The sequence below is a fragment of the Pan troglodytes genome, chromosome 1 (assembly GCF_028858775.2).
Source record: "Pan troglodytes isolate AG18354 chromosome 1, NHGRI_mPanTro3-v2.0_pri, whole genome shotgun sequence".
Taxonomy (NCBI): domain Eukaryota; kingdom Metazoa; phylum Chordata; class Mammalia; order Primates; family Hominidae; genus Pan; species Pan troglodytes.
Genome location: NC_072398.2, coordinates 21,100,699 through 21,116,739, shown reverse-complemented (window position 1 = coordinate 21,116,739; position 16,041 = coordinate 21,100,699). Strand labels below are relative to the sequence as shown.

The 16,041-nt window shown below is 45.5% G+C and overlaps 1 protein-coding gene across 43 annotated transcripts in view; it reads left to right on the top strand.

Annotated features, from left to right (window-relative positions):
• OBSCN (obscurin, cytoskeletal calmodulin and titin-interacting RhoGEF) overlaps positions 1–16,041 on the top strand; it is a 170,381-nt gene that overhangs the window by 30,255 nt on the left and 124,085 nt on the right. For all 43 annotated transcript variants that reach the window (XR_010149907.1, XR_010149905.1, XM_016940307.4 and 40 more), the window contains 5 exons: positions 4,915–5,190; positions 6,035–6,310; positions 7,152–7,427; positions 8,267–8,542; positions 11,704–11,979. Coding sequence is in view for 41 of the 43 variants with exons in the window: in XM_016940307.4 (XP_016795796.2) it covers positions 4,915–5,190; positions 6,035–6,310; positions 7,152–7,427; positions 8,267–8,542; positions 11,704–11,979 (1,380 nt within the window). In the remaining 2 variants the exon portion in view is untranslated. The remainder of the gene's footprint in view (positions 1–4,914; positions 5,191–6,034; positions 6,311–7,151; positions 7,428–8,266; positions 8,543–11,703; positions 11,980–16,041) is intronic.

The window sequence follows — 16,041 nt, the reverse complement described above, 5'->3', positions numbered from 1 at the left end:
ATGAACCCAGACCTTGGCATTTCTTGTGTGAGACAAGTCTAAGCATCCTTGCGAGGGTATTTGTATCTCATTCAGGCGAATGTGGCAGGTAAACCACCAGGTAGGTAGCTGGGGGCCTGATTCAGTGGCTCAGCTGCACTGAGGGGCCACCGAGACTGCTGCATGCCTCCTCCCTAGTGCAGCTGCAGGTGGGCAGTCACCTATGCACTCACACACACATACATGCACACAGTGCACTTACACACACGTACTCTCACACACGCCTACACATACATGTGCACACACATGCTCACAATGCACTCATATGCACACACATATTCTAACATGCACACCTACACACACATGCACTCACACATATGAATGTACACACGTGCACACGTGCACTCACATGCACCTACACACACTTGCACAACATACACACGCACACATGCATTCACACATACACCACCCACACATATGAACACACACACGTATAAACTCACACACACACTTGCACATACATGCATACATATCCCAACAACACATTTACATATGCATAAATACATTTAAACACACACAAACAACACACAAGACATATATACACACACATACATAGACACACACAAACCTAAACATAATACACACACAATACCTACATATGCACTCACCTGCATATATACACGCATAGACACCTCACTCCCACATACACCTATATACACATATACCCCCATACTCACTTATACCATATACATACATTCAAACACATGCACACTTGCACACATACATATACACATTTAAACACATATACACAAACATGTACACACGTGCATACACATGCTTCATCTTCTCATATACACACAAATACATGCATGATACACATACACACACATGAAAACACACTTAAACATACACACTTGCTCATACATATTACATACACATATTAAAACACATTCCCATTCTCAAACACATCCACATGCAGTGTGATTGTGAGTGATTTTGTGAAGTGCATATCAAAGAGACACAGTTTCCCTGAAAGTACTTTGTGAGTCCTTCTCTAAAGCAAACATAACAAATGTCAAAGAGCTTGGGGAAGCCCTCCCTTGGTGATCAGGCAGATTCGAGGGCCATGGAATGAGCGGCAGATGCAGCTGCCCAGCTGGTTGAGTATGCTGCGGCTGTGTGACTGGATTTGCGTCTGTGCTCATGCTTAGAGGTGCTCATGCGGAATGCTGGTCTGCCACGTGCCCAGTGCTAGCACCGCTGCTGAAGACATGTTGCTGACAGGCTGCTGTGTGGGTCCTTGCAAGATCCTCGCAGTGCCTGAATCCATACCCGGGTCCCTGAGAACATCTGGCTGCAGAGGTTCGGCGGTAACACTTAGTCAACTTGGTTTAAAAACACAGCAGCTCTTTTAGTGATCGTTTTGAAGACAGGTGTGGACTTGGAGGTGCATTTGAAAGCTGGTGTCCACTCACTTGGGCTGTCCTGCACACCTCCGGAGTGGACTTTGGTCCTTAATTCCTGGGGATGAAAACATAGAAGTTTCACAGTTAGACTTTGACTGCATCATGGAGACTAGATTAGGATGAGGGGGGATCAGAGGCGGGAGGCTCTGCCCTGCCTGGTCCAAGGAGGGGAGGGCCGGGCCTACAGAGGGACAGTGGTCCCGTGGGTGGAGGAGAGGGCTGGGTCTGCAGAGGGCCCGAGGTCCTGAGGGTGGAGAGGAGGCCATAGGCTCAAGAGCCATTTAAGAGGTGGAGCACAGGCTGGGCGCGGTGGCCCGAAGTGTAGTCCCAGCACTTCGGGAGGCCGAGGCGGGCGGATCGTGAGGTCAGGAGATTGAGACCATCCTGGCTAACACGGTGAAACCCCGTCTCTACTAAAAATACAAAAAGTTAGCCAGGCATGGTGGTGGGCACCTGTAGTCCCAGCTACTCGGGAGGCTGAGGCAGGAGAATGGCATGAACCCAGGAGGCGGAGCTTGCAGTGAGCCAAGATTGCACCACTGCACTCCAGCCTGGGCAACAGAGCAAGACTCCGTCTCAAAAAAGAAAAATGAAAAAAAAAAAAACACAGGTGGAGCACAGCAGAGTGGTGGCCAGGCGGGTTCAGGGTTGAGAACAGAGGAGATGGGAGGTGAACTGCAAGCTTGGGCAGATGCGTAGATGCAGGGGCTGTATCTGAGATGGGGCAGTAGGCAAGGAGTAGGTGTGCAGGGAGAAATGGGTGAGGAGCTGTTCCGTCCTGTCCAACCTGGGGCTGGAGTTGCCACAAAGGCAGTGGCAAGGAGTTCCCACAAGGGAGTGCCCCAAACGATCCCACAGTGGGATGGTTAGGATTCCACAGAAAGAAGCACCAAACCCCAGGGCGATCAGTCCAGAGCTTTATTAGAGGAACTTGCTTACAGAGGAGGACTGCAGCATATTCTTGTAACAGACAGCAAGAAGGCAGATGTCCCACCCAGGCATGTCTGCCATGAGGGGTCAGGGTATGGAGTTTATCTCAGGGTTGAGGACTCTGGCTCAGGGCCAAGCAGGGTGGCTTTCTCTGTATTTAGCAAGATGGCGGATTTCTCAGAGTCTTGAGCAACAGCCTAAACACCTTTATCCATGCCTGGTTCAAGCCTGGAGGGGAAAACTTGCAGGTGGGTCAGGACAGATAAAGAAAGTGCTGGGGATGTTGGGGGTTGCTATATTAGCCTATGTGGGACATCCAGGAGGCAGTAGCTCTCTGGGCTGGACCTCGGTCGATGCTGAGATGACAAGGGAGCTTTGGGATTTGTTGGCATGTCAACGGCAGGAGAGGATGGGCGTGCACCAGGACACCATGGGCAAGGGACCATGATAACAAGGCTCGCCCTGGGGCAACACTGAGGAGGCTGAGACCACCAAGGAAGAGGCCCAAAGGAGCAGGAAGAGAATTTAGAGAGTCATATTTTGGGGTCAGTGAAGACTTTGATGCATAAGTGACGTGCAGGTGTGAATGCCATGGTGAAGCAGGAGCGGCTGGGGAAGGGCTGAAGGACCGCAGCCCCAGTGGGCACAGGTGACCTTAGCAGGAGTAAGGGCTCCATGGCTGCTGAGCAGATCTGAGATGAGGATGTAGACACAGCTGGTGTCTACAGCTGTTTCCCCAACCAGGCTTTGAAGGGCAAGAGAGAGAGAGCAGGGGTAAGATGCAGGGCTGGTTCTGGCCCCTGTGGCCTCTGGTTACTGCTGTGACATGAGGGGGTGTCAGAGCCTCACCACCTGCTGCTGTCCATCTGCCAGCCCTAGCAGAGCCACCAGGTCATCAAGGATGAGCTAGTGAAAGGCAGGCAGCTGGATGCATCATTATTTCCTTTGTAAAAATTAATTTACAACATAAAAACACCACCTTTTGTATGTTGGGCACAAATATGTTTTTAAAAAGATTTTAAAAAAATCTAAGTGTCCAACAGCAGATGAATGGATGAAGAATATGTGTTGTATATTATGGTATGCAGGGGGATGCTATTCAGCTGCCACTCAACAACATGGGTGAAGCTGGAGGATGTTATGTTAAGTGAAATAAAACATAAAGACAGTTACTGCACAGTCTCACTTATATGTGGAATCTAAAAATGTTGAACTCGTAGAAGTGGAGAGTAAAGTACCAGAGGCTTGAGGGGGAGCTAGGTCATGGAGATGTTGGTCAAAGTGTACAAAGTTTCAGTTTGGAGGAATAAGTTCAAGAGATCTATTGTACAACATGGTGACTATAGTTAATAACAATGTATTGTATTCTTGAAAATTGCTAAGAGAGTGGATTTTTAGTGTTCTCACCATAAAACGATACATATATGAGGTAATGCATATGTTAACTAGCACAATTTAGCAATTCCACAGTATATACATATTTCAAAACACATTGTTCATAATAAATGTATACGTTTTAGTAAATTTAAAAAAGGACTTTTAGGATAAACTACAGAGAGTGAGGAAGAAGCAAAAATAATAAAAGAGGCCATGCAGAAAAATTTCAGAAATGATAAACAACATGAATCCTAAATTTATAGATTCACAAGGAATCATTGTAAGTGTAAAGAAGATAAATTCTCGGCTAGACATATCATAGTGAATTGTAGAAGGCCAAAAACCAAGAGGAGAGCCTTAAAACTACCAGACAGAAGAATATATTAACAGAACAACAGTTACCTTTCCTATAGATTTTTCAGCAGCAATGAGGAGCCCAGAAATGAAATAATGGCATAATGTCCAAATTAGCAAGGGAAAACAACTGTCAACCTACAATTCTATACCCAGCTAAGCTATCATTCAAAAGTGAGTGTGAAATAAAGACATTTTCAGGAAGTAGATTGACAGAGTTTACCATTCACAAAACCTTCCTGAGAGAATTACCAATAGATACACTTCATAAGAGGAAAATGTCATCTAAAGTAACAGAATAGGTGCTGAAAGTAGTGATATGAGGAAACCAAAATAATGAAAAGATCCAATCCCAAGGCCTAGGATTAGATTATACCAATGGCAATTGGCCCTCTAGAAGTTGTAGGCTACATTAGCAGTCCTTTGTGAGTCAGGGCTACTGCCCATTTTGCCAGTGTTACTTAAGGAATTATCTCTGAAAATACCTATGCATTGGTGTGCAGGTCACAAACTGTGCTTCTCTTTGTTTGTATACTTAGGAGATCACAGCTGGTAAATAAATGCCAGAGCCTGAATTGCAGCATATACCAGTCTGAAAATTATCTAACTGGGAGGCTTCAGATTCTGAGAACTAACCTATTGCCTGCCCTGTGCATCTTCAAAACGTAAAGTTCTTTTTGTTGAGAAATCCAGGAACAGGGCAGGCTTGTGGCTGAACCATCAGAGTTTTGAGATCAAGAAGGTAGGCCCTCATTCAGTTCTAGTAATTGGAATATGTCTGACCCTGTGTGTCCCACTCTGTCCCCAGAGCCCAAGGTGGTGTTTGCCAAGGACCAGGTGGCACACAGTGAGGTGCAGGCTGAGGCAGGGGCCAGTGCCACGCTGAGCTGCGAGGTGGCCCAGGCCCAGACGGAGGTGATGTGGTACAAAGATGGGAAGAAGCTGAGCTCCAGCTTGAAAGTGCATGTGGAGGCCAAGGGCTGCAGACGGAGGCTGGTGGTTCAGCAGGCAGGCAAGACGGATGCCGGGGACTACAGCTGCGAGGCCAGGGGCCAGAGGGTCTCCTTCCGCCTGCACATCACAGGTGGGTTTCTTGAGATCTTTCTTATGTTCCTTAGGATAATTTTTAGTGACATTAGCGTGGAGGTGCCACCTAATTGCCTCTTTTCTTACAAAGCTTCCCCTAAAATAACAACTAGCAGGTATTAATTTTGTGCCAAGGGGCATAGATTTTGTGAATGCTACTTGTCTTTCTGCTTGCTTAAACTTCAAAACAATCCTATAAGGAGGAACTCTGATTATTCCCATTTTAAGATAACACACAAGGAAGTAATTTACCACAGTTCACAAAGCCAGAAAATTGCAGTCAAGATTTGGACCCAGTATTCTGGGATTATTATTCCTTTTTTTCTTCTTGAAGAGTTCTATTTTCAGTATTTATGTTAGCAGCTCTGCTGGTTATATATATTCTCTCATTTTTTTTTTTTCTCAGATGAAAACATATTTGTTTTCCCTTTGATTCTGAGGGCTGTTTTATGTGGGTATAACGTTACAGTTTAGCAGCTACCCCTCCACCCCCATAATATTTTAAAGAGGTCATTCCATTGTCTTCTGATGTCCATATTTCCTTTGAAATATCAACTGTAAGATTTATTTTGGATATTTTAAGGGTCATGTATCTTTTTTCATCCTGTTGCTTTTAAGATTTTCTTTTTGAATTTGCTTCATGGCATTTTTTTCTTTGATGAACCTAGGTGTGGTTTCCTTTGTCTTCATCCGAGTTGGGATTGTAGAGCATCTTGAGTCTGTGGGTTTATGTCTCTCATCAGCTGTTTGCTGTTACTGAATCCCGAATCTTCAGTGCCTGTGAAATGGGTTGGTCCCAGATTTGTGTCTCTGACTGTGTGTCTGTCCTTGTCCACCCTCAGAGCCCAAGATGATGTTTGCAAAGGAGCAGTCAGTGCATAATGAGGTGCAGGCTGAGGTGGGGGCCAGTGCCATGCTGAGCTGTGAGGTGGCCCAGGCCCAGACGGAGGTGACGTGGTACAAGGATGGGAAGAAGCTGAGCTCCAGCTCAAAAGTGGGCATGGAGGTCAAAGGGTGCACACGGAGGCTGGTGCTGCCACAGGCGGGCAAAGCAGATGCTGGGGAGTACAGCTGTGAGGCTGGGGGCCAGAGAGTCTCCTTCCACCTGCACATCACAGGTGAGTTTTTTGAGGCCTTTCTTGTGCTTTTAGGATAGTTTTTAGGGACTTTGGGTACATATGGAGGTCTCACCCAAGGACCTTTTTTTCTCATAGAGCTTCCCCTGTAATAACAACTAGCAGGTATTAATTTTGTTCTGAAGGCCTAGATTTTGTGAAATGCTTCTTGTCTTTCTGCTTGCTTAAAATTCAAAACTATTCTGTGAGGAGTAACTTTGATTATTCCCATTTTAAGATAACACACAAGGAAGTAACTTACCACAGTTTACAAAGTCAGAAAGTTGTAGTCAGAATTTGGACCCAGTATTCTGGGATTATTATTATTTTTTTCTTCTTGAAGAGTTCTATCTTCAGTATTTATGTTAGCAGCTCTGCTGGTTATACATATTCTATCTTTTTTTCTCATACGAAAATATATTTGTTCTCCCTTTGATTCTGAGGACTGTTTTATCTGGGTATAACATTACAGTTTATCAGCTATTCCTCCACTCCCTAACATTTTAAAGAGGTCATTCCATTGTCTTCTGGCGTCCATATTTCCTTTGAAATATCAACTGTAAGATTTATTGTGGACATTTTAAGGGTCATGTATCTTTTTTCATCCTGTTGCTTTTAAGATTTTCTTTTTGAATTTGTTTCATGGCATTTTTTTCTTTGATGAACCTAGGTATGGTTTCCTTTGTCTTCATCCTGGTTGGGATTGTAGAGCATCTTGAGTCTGTGGATTTATGTCTTTCATCAGCTGTTTGCTGTTACTGAATCCTGAAGCTTCAGTGCCTGTGAAATGGGTTGGTCCCAGATTTGTGTCTCTGACTGTGCATCCTTCCTTGTCCACCCTCAGAGCCCAAGGGGGTGTTTGCGAAGGAGCAGTCAGTGCATAATGAGGTGCAGGCTGAGGCGGGGACCACTGCCATGCTGAGCTGTGAGGTGGCCCAGCCCCAGACGGAGGTAACATGGTACAAGGACGGGAAGAAGCTGAGCTCCAGCTCAAAAGTACGCATGGAGGTCAAGGGCTGCACACGGAGGCTGATAGTGCAGCAGGTGGGCAAAGCAGATGCTGGGGAGTACAGCTGCGAGGCTGGGGGCCAGAGAGTCTCCTTTCAACTGCACATCACAGGTGAGTTTTTTGAGGCCTTTCTTACGCTATTAGGATAATCTTTACAGACTTAGGATATGTATGGAAGTCCCACCCAAGGGCCTTTTTTCTCATAAAGCTTCCCCTGTAATAACAACTAGCAGGTATTAATTTTGTGCTGAGGACCTAGATTTTGTGAAGTGCTTCTTGTCTTTCTGCTTGCTTAAACTTCAAAACAATTTGCGAGGAGGAACTCTGATTATTCTCATTTTAAGATAACACACAGGGAAGTAACTCACCACAGTTCACAAAGCCAGAAAATTGCAGTCAGAATTTGGACCCAGTATTCTGGGATTACTATTCTTTTTTCTTCTTGTAGAACTATGTCTTCAGTATTTATGTTAGCAGGTCAGCTGGTCATATGCATTCTCTTACTTTTTATTTCTCTTGTGAACACATATTTGTTCCCCCTTTGATTCTGAGGGCTGTTTTATCTGGGTATAACATTACAGTTTAGCAGCTACTCCCCACTCCCTAACATTTTAAAGAGGTCATTCCATTATCTTCTGGTGTCCATATTTTCTTTGAAATATGAACTGTGAAATTTGTTATGGATATTTTAAGGGTCATGTACCTTTTTTCATCCTGTTGCTTTTAAGATTTTCTTTTTGATTTTGCTTTGTGGTAGTATTTCTTTGATGAATGTAGGTGTGGTTTCCTTTGTCTTCATCCTGGTTGGGATTGTAGAACATCTTGAGTCTGTGGGTTTATGTCTTTCATCAGTTGTTTGTTGTTACTGAATCCTGAATCTTTGGTGCCTGTGAAATGGGTTGGTCCCAGATTTGTGTCTCTGACTGTGCATCCCTCCTGTCCACCCTCAGAGCCCAAGGCAGTGTTTGCCAAGGAGCAGTTGGTGCATAATGAGGTGCGGACTGAGGCAGGGGCCAGTGCCACACTGAGCTGTGAGGTGGCCCAGGCCCAGACAGAGGTGATGTGGTACAAGGATGGGAAGAAGCTGAGCTCCAGTTCGAAAGTGCGCGTAGAGGCCGCGGGCTGCATACGGCAGCTGGTGGTGCAGCAGGCAGGCCGGGCAGATGCTGGGGAGTACACCTGTGAGGCTGGGGGCCAGCGGCTCTCCTTCCACCTGGATGTTTCAGGTCAGTGCTTTGGGGGTACTAACTTTGTAGAGGTGATGATGAGACTGGCTGATAGACTCTGGTGCTCTTCCCATTAGCCTTTACCTCTGTTGTTTCCTACCCTCCCAATTCTTATTTCATAACTGGTGTGGTTAAGGGAGGCCAGATGGGAAGGATATGTGTGGAGGGAGAGGGGCTGTTGCTGTGTACCTGGAGTGGTGTTTTCATGTGATAATGCTCAATCATACGTTCCCATCATCTGCCTAGAACCTTGCTGCTGTTCCTTCTCTACCAGGCCCTGTGGTCCAAGGTAGACCAGGTGTCTCCACCTGGGGTTGTGTGAATTTCCTTCTACTGAATGTCTGGCACCTCTCACATGCCTGCACCCCATACCTCATGCTTGTTCTCCCTAGTGACAGATGTTTGAATTTAACTTGTCTGGGAGAAGGGGAAATTTCAGCCACACAACCGTACATAGAATTATCTCAAGATCACACTGTGGATTATCTGATTTTCTATGTCCTGGGACCTTCTCCCCTCCTTTGCATGGACATGGAAGCTGCCTGTGCACCCACAGGTAGCAAGACCTAGATCCATGTTTGTTGCAATGTCTGTGTCAAGTAAAACAGCAGCATGGATTGGTACATATGAGCCTGTGATATGCACCCATGAGGTCTGGAATTCTCTTCCAAGAACAACTCTTGTTTTCCATTGTTTTTAGTTAGAACATGTCAGATTCTCCTTGGAGCTTGATTTTTAAATTTAGAAATGGAAAGGAATAAGTAGCTTAGGTGACATTACTAGGTGCTGATACAACTGAGATGCAATAGTAGCAGTATATTAGTCTGTTCTCACACTGCTAATGAAGACATACCCAAGAGTAGGTAATTTATAAAGGAAAGAGGTTTAATTGACTCACAGTTCCACATGGCTGGGAAGGCCTCAGGAAACTTGCAAGGCCTTAGGAAACTTACAATCATGGCGGAAGGCACCTCTTCACAGGGCTGCAGGAGAAAGAATGAGTGCTGAGTAAAGAAGCGAGCTCCTTATAAAACCATCAGATCTTGGTGGTAGTAGTCACTCACTATTACAAGAACAGCATGAGGGAAACTGCCCCCATGATTCAATTACCCCCACCTGGTCTCACCATTGACACCTGGTGATTATTACTATTCAAGGTGAGATTTGGGTGGGGACACTGAGGCAAACCATATCAGGCAGCCCCTGACTGGCAAAAGCAGTATTTATTCAGTAGCATTTCCCAGTAATTATGTTGTGCCTGTGGCTTTTCCTGACTGGGTCATAGAGAATTCTGAAACTACATTTATTTTCTTTTCATTAAGAGAATCTTAACATCAGAGATCTGTGGGCTGCAGCCTCATGTTGACGCCTGGGGGCCAACACATAACAGTCTGGTATTACCACCGTGCAGTGGTTTGTGGGTGGGTATAGATGCCAGTAAACCCACTATATATCTTTCTAAAATGCTATTTTAGGAGAGTATGACAAATATTTACTGGTATTAAATATGAACAGGTTCAACAAATTGTTAAATTGCTTAAAAAGTATATAAAAAGTAACATAAGAAGAAATAGACAACTCAGATAGTCCTATAAGTTTTAAATAAATGGGACTAGTAACAAAAATATTTTCAGTAAGAAATTTCTAAGCAATATCTAACAACTTTACAGTAAATTATACCAAACAATCTGCAAATAAATTATTCCATGTTCATGGAGATTCTTCTAGAGAATACAATGAAGAGAGACACTCTCTGATTTGTTTCATGTAGATAGCATAACATTGATACAAAGTAGGAAGAATTAAAAATATAGGCCAACCTATTATGGATAGCAAGGACAAAATCTTAAACAACATGTTATTCATATATATTTAGCAATATACTAAGAGAATAGTATGCTATGAAGAAAGTCGTATTACCCAGGCATGGTGGTGTGCACCTGTAAGTCCCTGCTACTTGGGAGGCTGAGGCAGGAGGATATTTGAGCCCCAGGAGTTGGAGGCTGCAGTTAGCTATAATCACGTCACTGCATTCCTGCCTAGGGCAACAGAGCAAGATCCCATCTCTAAAGAAATTGAAAAACAATTAGCTGGCTGTGGTGGCATGTACCTGTAGTCCCAGCTACTTGGGAAGCTGAGGTGGGAGGATGGCTTGAACTCAGGAGACTGAAGCTGCAGTTAGCTATGATGGCATCACTGCACTCCACTCTGGGTGACAGAGTGAGACCCTGTCTCAGAAAAAAAAAAAAGAAGAAAAAAAACAGATTTTGGGCAATTAAACCATATGGGAAAAAAAATCAGACCAGGATCTCAACCACACACAAAGTCAACTCCAGTTGGTTAGAGATGTCAGAATCCCGGGGAAACCCATACAAGCCTTAGAGGAAAAGAGAGATGTTTCTAGTGACTTCACAGTAAAGCATGACTTCCTAAACAGAACACACATGCCCTGACCACAAAGAAACACATTTGATATATTTGAATACATTAAAATTAAAAATTTTGATTCTTTGGAAGACACCATAAGAGAATGAAAAGGCAAGCTATGCAGAAAAGGAAGATATTTCTAACATGCTAATGCTCTAGTATGCTAGAGCTCACTGCTGTAGTATTTAGATGTAAAAAGAGATCCTAAAATGAAGGTGTAAAAGAAAGACAGTGCTATTGAAAGTCAGACAAAGCACTTGCACAGTGACACCACAGAAGAGTGGAGACTCCGTCCCCAGACCATCAGAAGGCGCCCAGCTGACAGTCCTCCTGACATGGCCCCAGGAAGACATGGGAGGCCCAGGCCCTCCTCCAGGAGGCCAGAGCTGAACCTCCTGACTGGCAGGAGCAGGAGCTTCAGACTCTGGGGCCCTGGGGTGAGGACGCACCCTGCACAGTCCCATGGGGAGACCCCGGCACATCTATGAGGGGAGCTGTGCAGGCGTCAGGACTCCAGTCCCTGCCCTGGAGGATCTGTCATGGTGGCCCTGCCTGGGACAGCCCATGGCACCATGCAGGATGGATGTAAAAACTATGTTTCTTGTGCTGGGAGGCAGTGGTGCAGCCTGGAGAGCATCTGTCCCTCGCACTTCCCCTCCCAGGCCTTGTCTCCCCAGTGCTGCCTTCCTGACCTAGATGGTGGTGGTAACCCTGTGCATCCCTGCCTTCCCCAGAGCCCAAGGCGGTGTTTGCAAAGGATCAGCTGGCACACAGGAAGGTGCAGGCCGAGGCAGGGGCCATTGCCACGCTGAGCTGCGAGGTGGCCCAGGCCCAGACAGAGGTGACGTGGTACAAGGACGGGAAGAAGCTGAGCGCCAGCTTGAAAGTTCGAATGGAGGCTGTGGGCTGCACACGGAGGCTGGTGGTGCAGCAGGCATGCCAGGCGGACACCGGGGAGTATAGCTGCGAGGCCGGGGGCCAGCGGCTCTCCTTCAGCCTGGACGTGGCAGGTCAGTGCTTTGTGGGCACCGAGGAGCCTCTTCGGAGGTGATGGTGGTTCTGGCTCGTAGCACCAGCATATCTCTGTGCACTTTCCTTCCACCTTCATGTCTCGGGCTTCCCATCCTCCTGCTCCCATTTCCATCCCTGTGGCTGGGCCAAGGGAGGGGTGTGCATGGGAGGGAGAGGGGCTGTTCCTGCAAACCTGGAGGCGTGTTTGCACTTTGTAATGCTCAGTCACTCGTTCCTAGCACCTGCCCAGAGCCTTCCTGGTGCTCCTTGGCTTCTGGGACTCTGGATCTCCCTTGTCTTAGGTTCTGAGGTTGACCAGGCATCTCTTTCCTGGGGCTCTGTGAATATCCTGTCAGTATATGTTCTGGCAGCTACCATATGCCCTCACCCAGCAGCACATGCTAGTTCTGGTCAGCGAGAGATATTTTGATTTTTTTCCTGGTGGAGTGACCCAAACCTTCATTCCTGAAGGGTCTAGGTCATTTGTAGTCCTGCCTGGATTGGGTTGTCGTAGTTTCCCATTGACCTTAATCGCAGGGCATGATAATACTGAGAGATGTCCTAAGAGATTGCCTGTATTCCACGCATATGCCTCCTTACCTCCATTGTGAAGTAGTAGACTGATTTCTTCTTGATAGTTCGGGTCAGTCACCCCAACCAACAATGTAACTCCCTTAGCCTGTTGACTTAAAGGTAGGAGGAGCCCAAAGTGGCCAGGTGGCAATCTTAACTTCCAGTTTAATGGGATCGTTGTTGTGTCTCCTGGTGGCAGCATTCCTCCTTCAGGAACTAAGACCTCTAAGCCGGCAGAACGTAATGTCATGGGAACAGGAAGCAAAAATTTTGCTAGTGGGTCACTAGGGGTGATGGTGAGTGGTGCCACTTCCACTTCCATCCCTTGATTCCTGGATTCGTGAATCCTGGCTATGGGAAAAACAGTGCCATATATTGGACACCGATTCAGAGCATAGACAGCCTCTGGAGAACTTTGCCCCAGCCCTGCAAAGTATTGTCACCTAGTTGGCATTGGAATTGTGACTTCAAAAAGCTATTGCACTGTTCTATCAATCCACTTGCTTCAGGATGATGGGGAACATGGTAAGACCAGTGAATTCCATGAGCATAAGCCCACTGCCACACTTTTTTAACCATAGAGTGCTTTGGTCAGAGGCAGTGCTGTGTGAAATACCATCACGGTGGATAAGACATTCTGTGAATCCATGGATGGTAGTCTTGGTCAAAGTGTTGTGTGCAGGATAGACAAACCCATATCTGGAGTAAGTGTCTATTCTGGTGAGGACAAACCATTGCCCTTTCTATGATGGAAGAGGTCCAATATAATCAACCTGCCATCAAGTAGATGTCTGATCACCCTGAGGAATGGTGCCATATCGAGGGCTCATTGTTCATCTCTGCTGCTGGCAAATTGGGCACTCAGCAGTGGCCTTAGTCAGGACTGCCTTGGTGAGTGGAAGTCCATGCTGCTGAGCACATGTGTAACCTCCATCCCTGCCACCATGGCCACTTTGTTCATGGACCCATTGGGTGATGACAGGGGTGGCTGGGGAAGGAGGCTGAGTGGTGTCCACAGTCATCCTATTCACCTGATTATTAAAATCCTCCTCTGCTGAGGTCACCCTTTGGTGAGCACTCGCATGAGATACAAATATCTTCACAATTTTTGACCACTCAGAGAGGTCCATCCACATACCTCTTCCTCAATTTTCCAATCATGCTTCTTCCAAGTCCCTGACCATCCAGCCAAACCATTGTCTACAGCCCATGAATCAGTGTATAATCGCTCATCTGGCCATTTCTCCTTCAAGCAAAGTGCATAACGAGGTGCACTGCTTGAAGTTCTGCCCACTGGGAAGATTTCCATTTGCCCCTGTTCTTCAGGGATGTCCTAGAAAGGGGCTGTAGTGCTGCAGCTCTCCACTTTTGGGTAGTGCCCACATATCATACAGAACCATCTGTGAACCAGGCCCTAGTCTTCTCTTCCTCTGTCAGTTGATCATAGGGAACTCTCCATGAGGCCATTGGTGCAGGCTGGAGGAGAGAAGGCAGGGTGGCAGGAGTGGGAACCATGGGCATTTGAGCCACTTCCTCATGTAACTTACTTGGGCCTTCAGGACCTACTTGAGCCCGATCATGTATATACCACTTCCATTTGATGATAGAATGCTGTTGTGCATGCCCAACTTTATGGCTAGGTGGGTCAGAAAGCACCCAGGTTATGACAAGCAGTTCAAGTCACATGGTGACTTGATGATCCATAGTCAATTGTTCAGTTTCCACCAAAGCTCAGTAACAGGCCAAGAGCTGTCTCTCAAAATGAGAGTAGTTATCTGCAGAAGATGACGGGGTGTTGTTCCAAAATCCTAAAGGCCTCCACTCTGATTCACCTGTGGGGGCTGCCAAAGGCTCCAGACAGCATCCCTATCTGCCACTGGCACCTTAAGCACCACTGGATCTGCTGAGTCATATGGCCCAAGTGGCAGAGCAGCTTGCACAGCAGCCTGGACCTGTTGCAGACCCTTCTCCTGTTCTGGACCCCACTCAAAACTGGCAGCCTTTTGGGTCACTTGATAAATGATCCAGAGTAACACACCCAAATGAGGAATGTGTTGCCTCCAAAATCCAAATAGACATTGTGCCTCTTTCTTGGTTGTAGGAGGGGCCAAATGCAGCAACTTATCCTTCACCTTAGAAGGAATATCTTGACAGGCCCCACACCACTCAACCCCTAGACATTTTACTGAGGTGGGAGGTCCCTGAATTTTAGTCAGGTTTATTTCCCATCCTCTGGAATGCAAATGTCTCACCAGCAAGTCCAGTGTGTTTGCTGCTGTGTATATCTGTGTTCCCTTGGCTGATACATAGGGAAGCCTGAGAAATACAATTAATGTCCTTTTTTTTTTTTTTTAAATAAAGAGAGTGTTGATGCCAAATAGGGGTGGGCTGAAGTCCCATGGTGACCTCTGGGTGCTAACACATAAGTTTGGTATTACATCAGCATCAGTGTTATATGGATGTGTATAGATAACAGAAATCCCACTGTATATTTCTGTGAAGTTATTTTCAGAGAATATGACAAAATGTTTTATGTAATAAATTTGAAAAGTTGTGACAATTTGGCTAATTCCTAGTAAATTACATGAAAACTCACATAAAAGGTTACAGAAAACTTAGTCCTATAAGTTTTAAATAGATGGAGGCAGTAGTAAAAAAATCTTTTAAACCCAATAATTTTCTAGTAAACTGTTTCAAATATTCTGGAAAGCAGTTACTCCATATTCATGAATATTGTTCTGGAGAATAGAAAAAGGAGATTGACTCCATATGCCATTTTATGGTTTTTTTTTGTTTGTTTGTTTGTTTGTTTGAGACAAGGCCTCACTCTATTGTCCAGGCTGGAGTACAGTGGCACAATCTTGGCTCACTGCAGCCTCTGCCTCCCAGGTTCAAGTGATTTTCCCACCTCAGCCCCCCAAGTAGCTGGGATTACAGGGATGCACCACCACCACAAAAATAGCATGTGTGCCAGCTATTTTTTTGTATTTTTTTTTTTCAGTAGAGACGGGGTTTTGCCATGTTGTCCAGGCTAGTCTCAAACTTCTGGGCTCAAGCTATCCACCCGCCTTGGCCTCCCACAGTGCTGGTATTACAGGCATGAGCCACCATGCCCAGGCCATCATTTTATGTAGATAGCGTAACATTAATACCAAAATCTGACAAAGGAAGTAGGAGGAATTAAATTGTCGACCAATCTATATGGATTTGTCATTATGGATATCAAGAACACAATCATAAACAAAGTATTAGCAAATGGAATTCAGCAATGTATCAAGAAGACAGTGCACTCTGTTGAAGATCCTGGTCCCAGAATGCAAGGCTGGTTTGGCTTTAGAAGCATTAGATCAGTATAATAAGCTTGACCTTAACAGATTGAATGAAGAATGATGTAATTATCTCAATAAATGCAGATTAAAAGTATTTGATAAAATCTAGAAGATATATTTGAGAAAATTTAGCATCAACTCATTTCATAGGATTCTTAA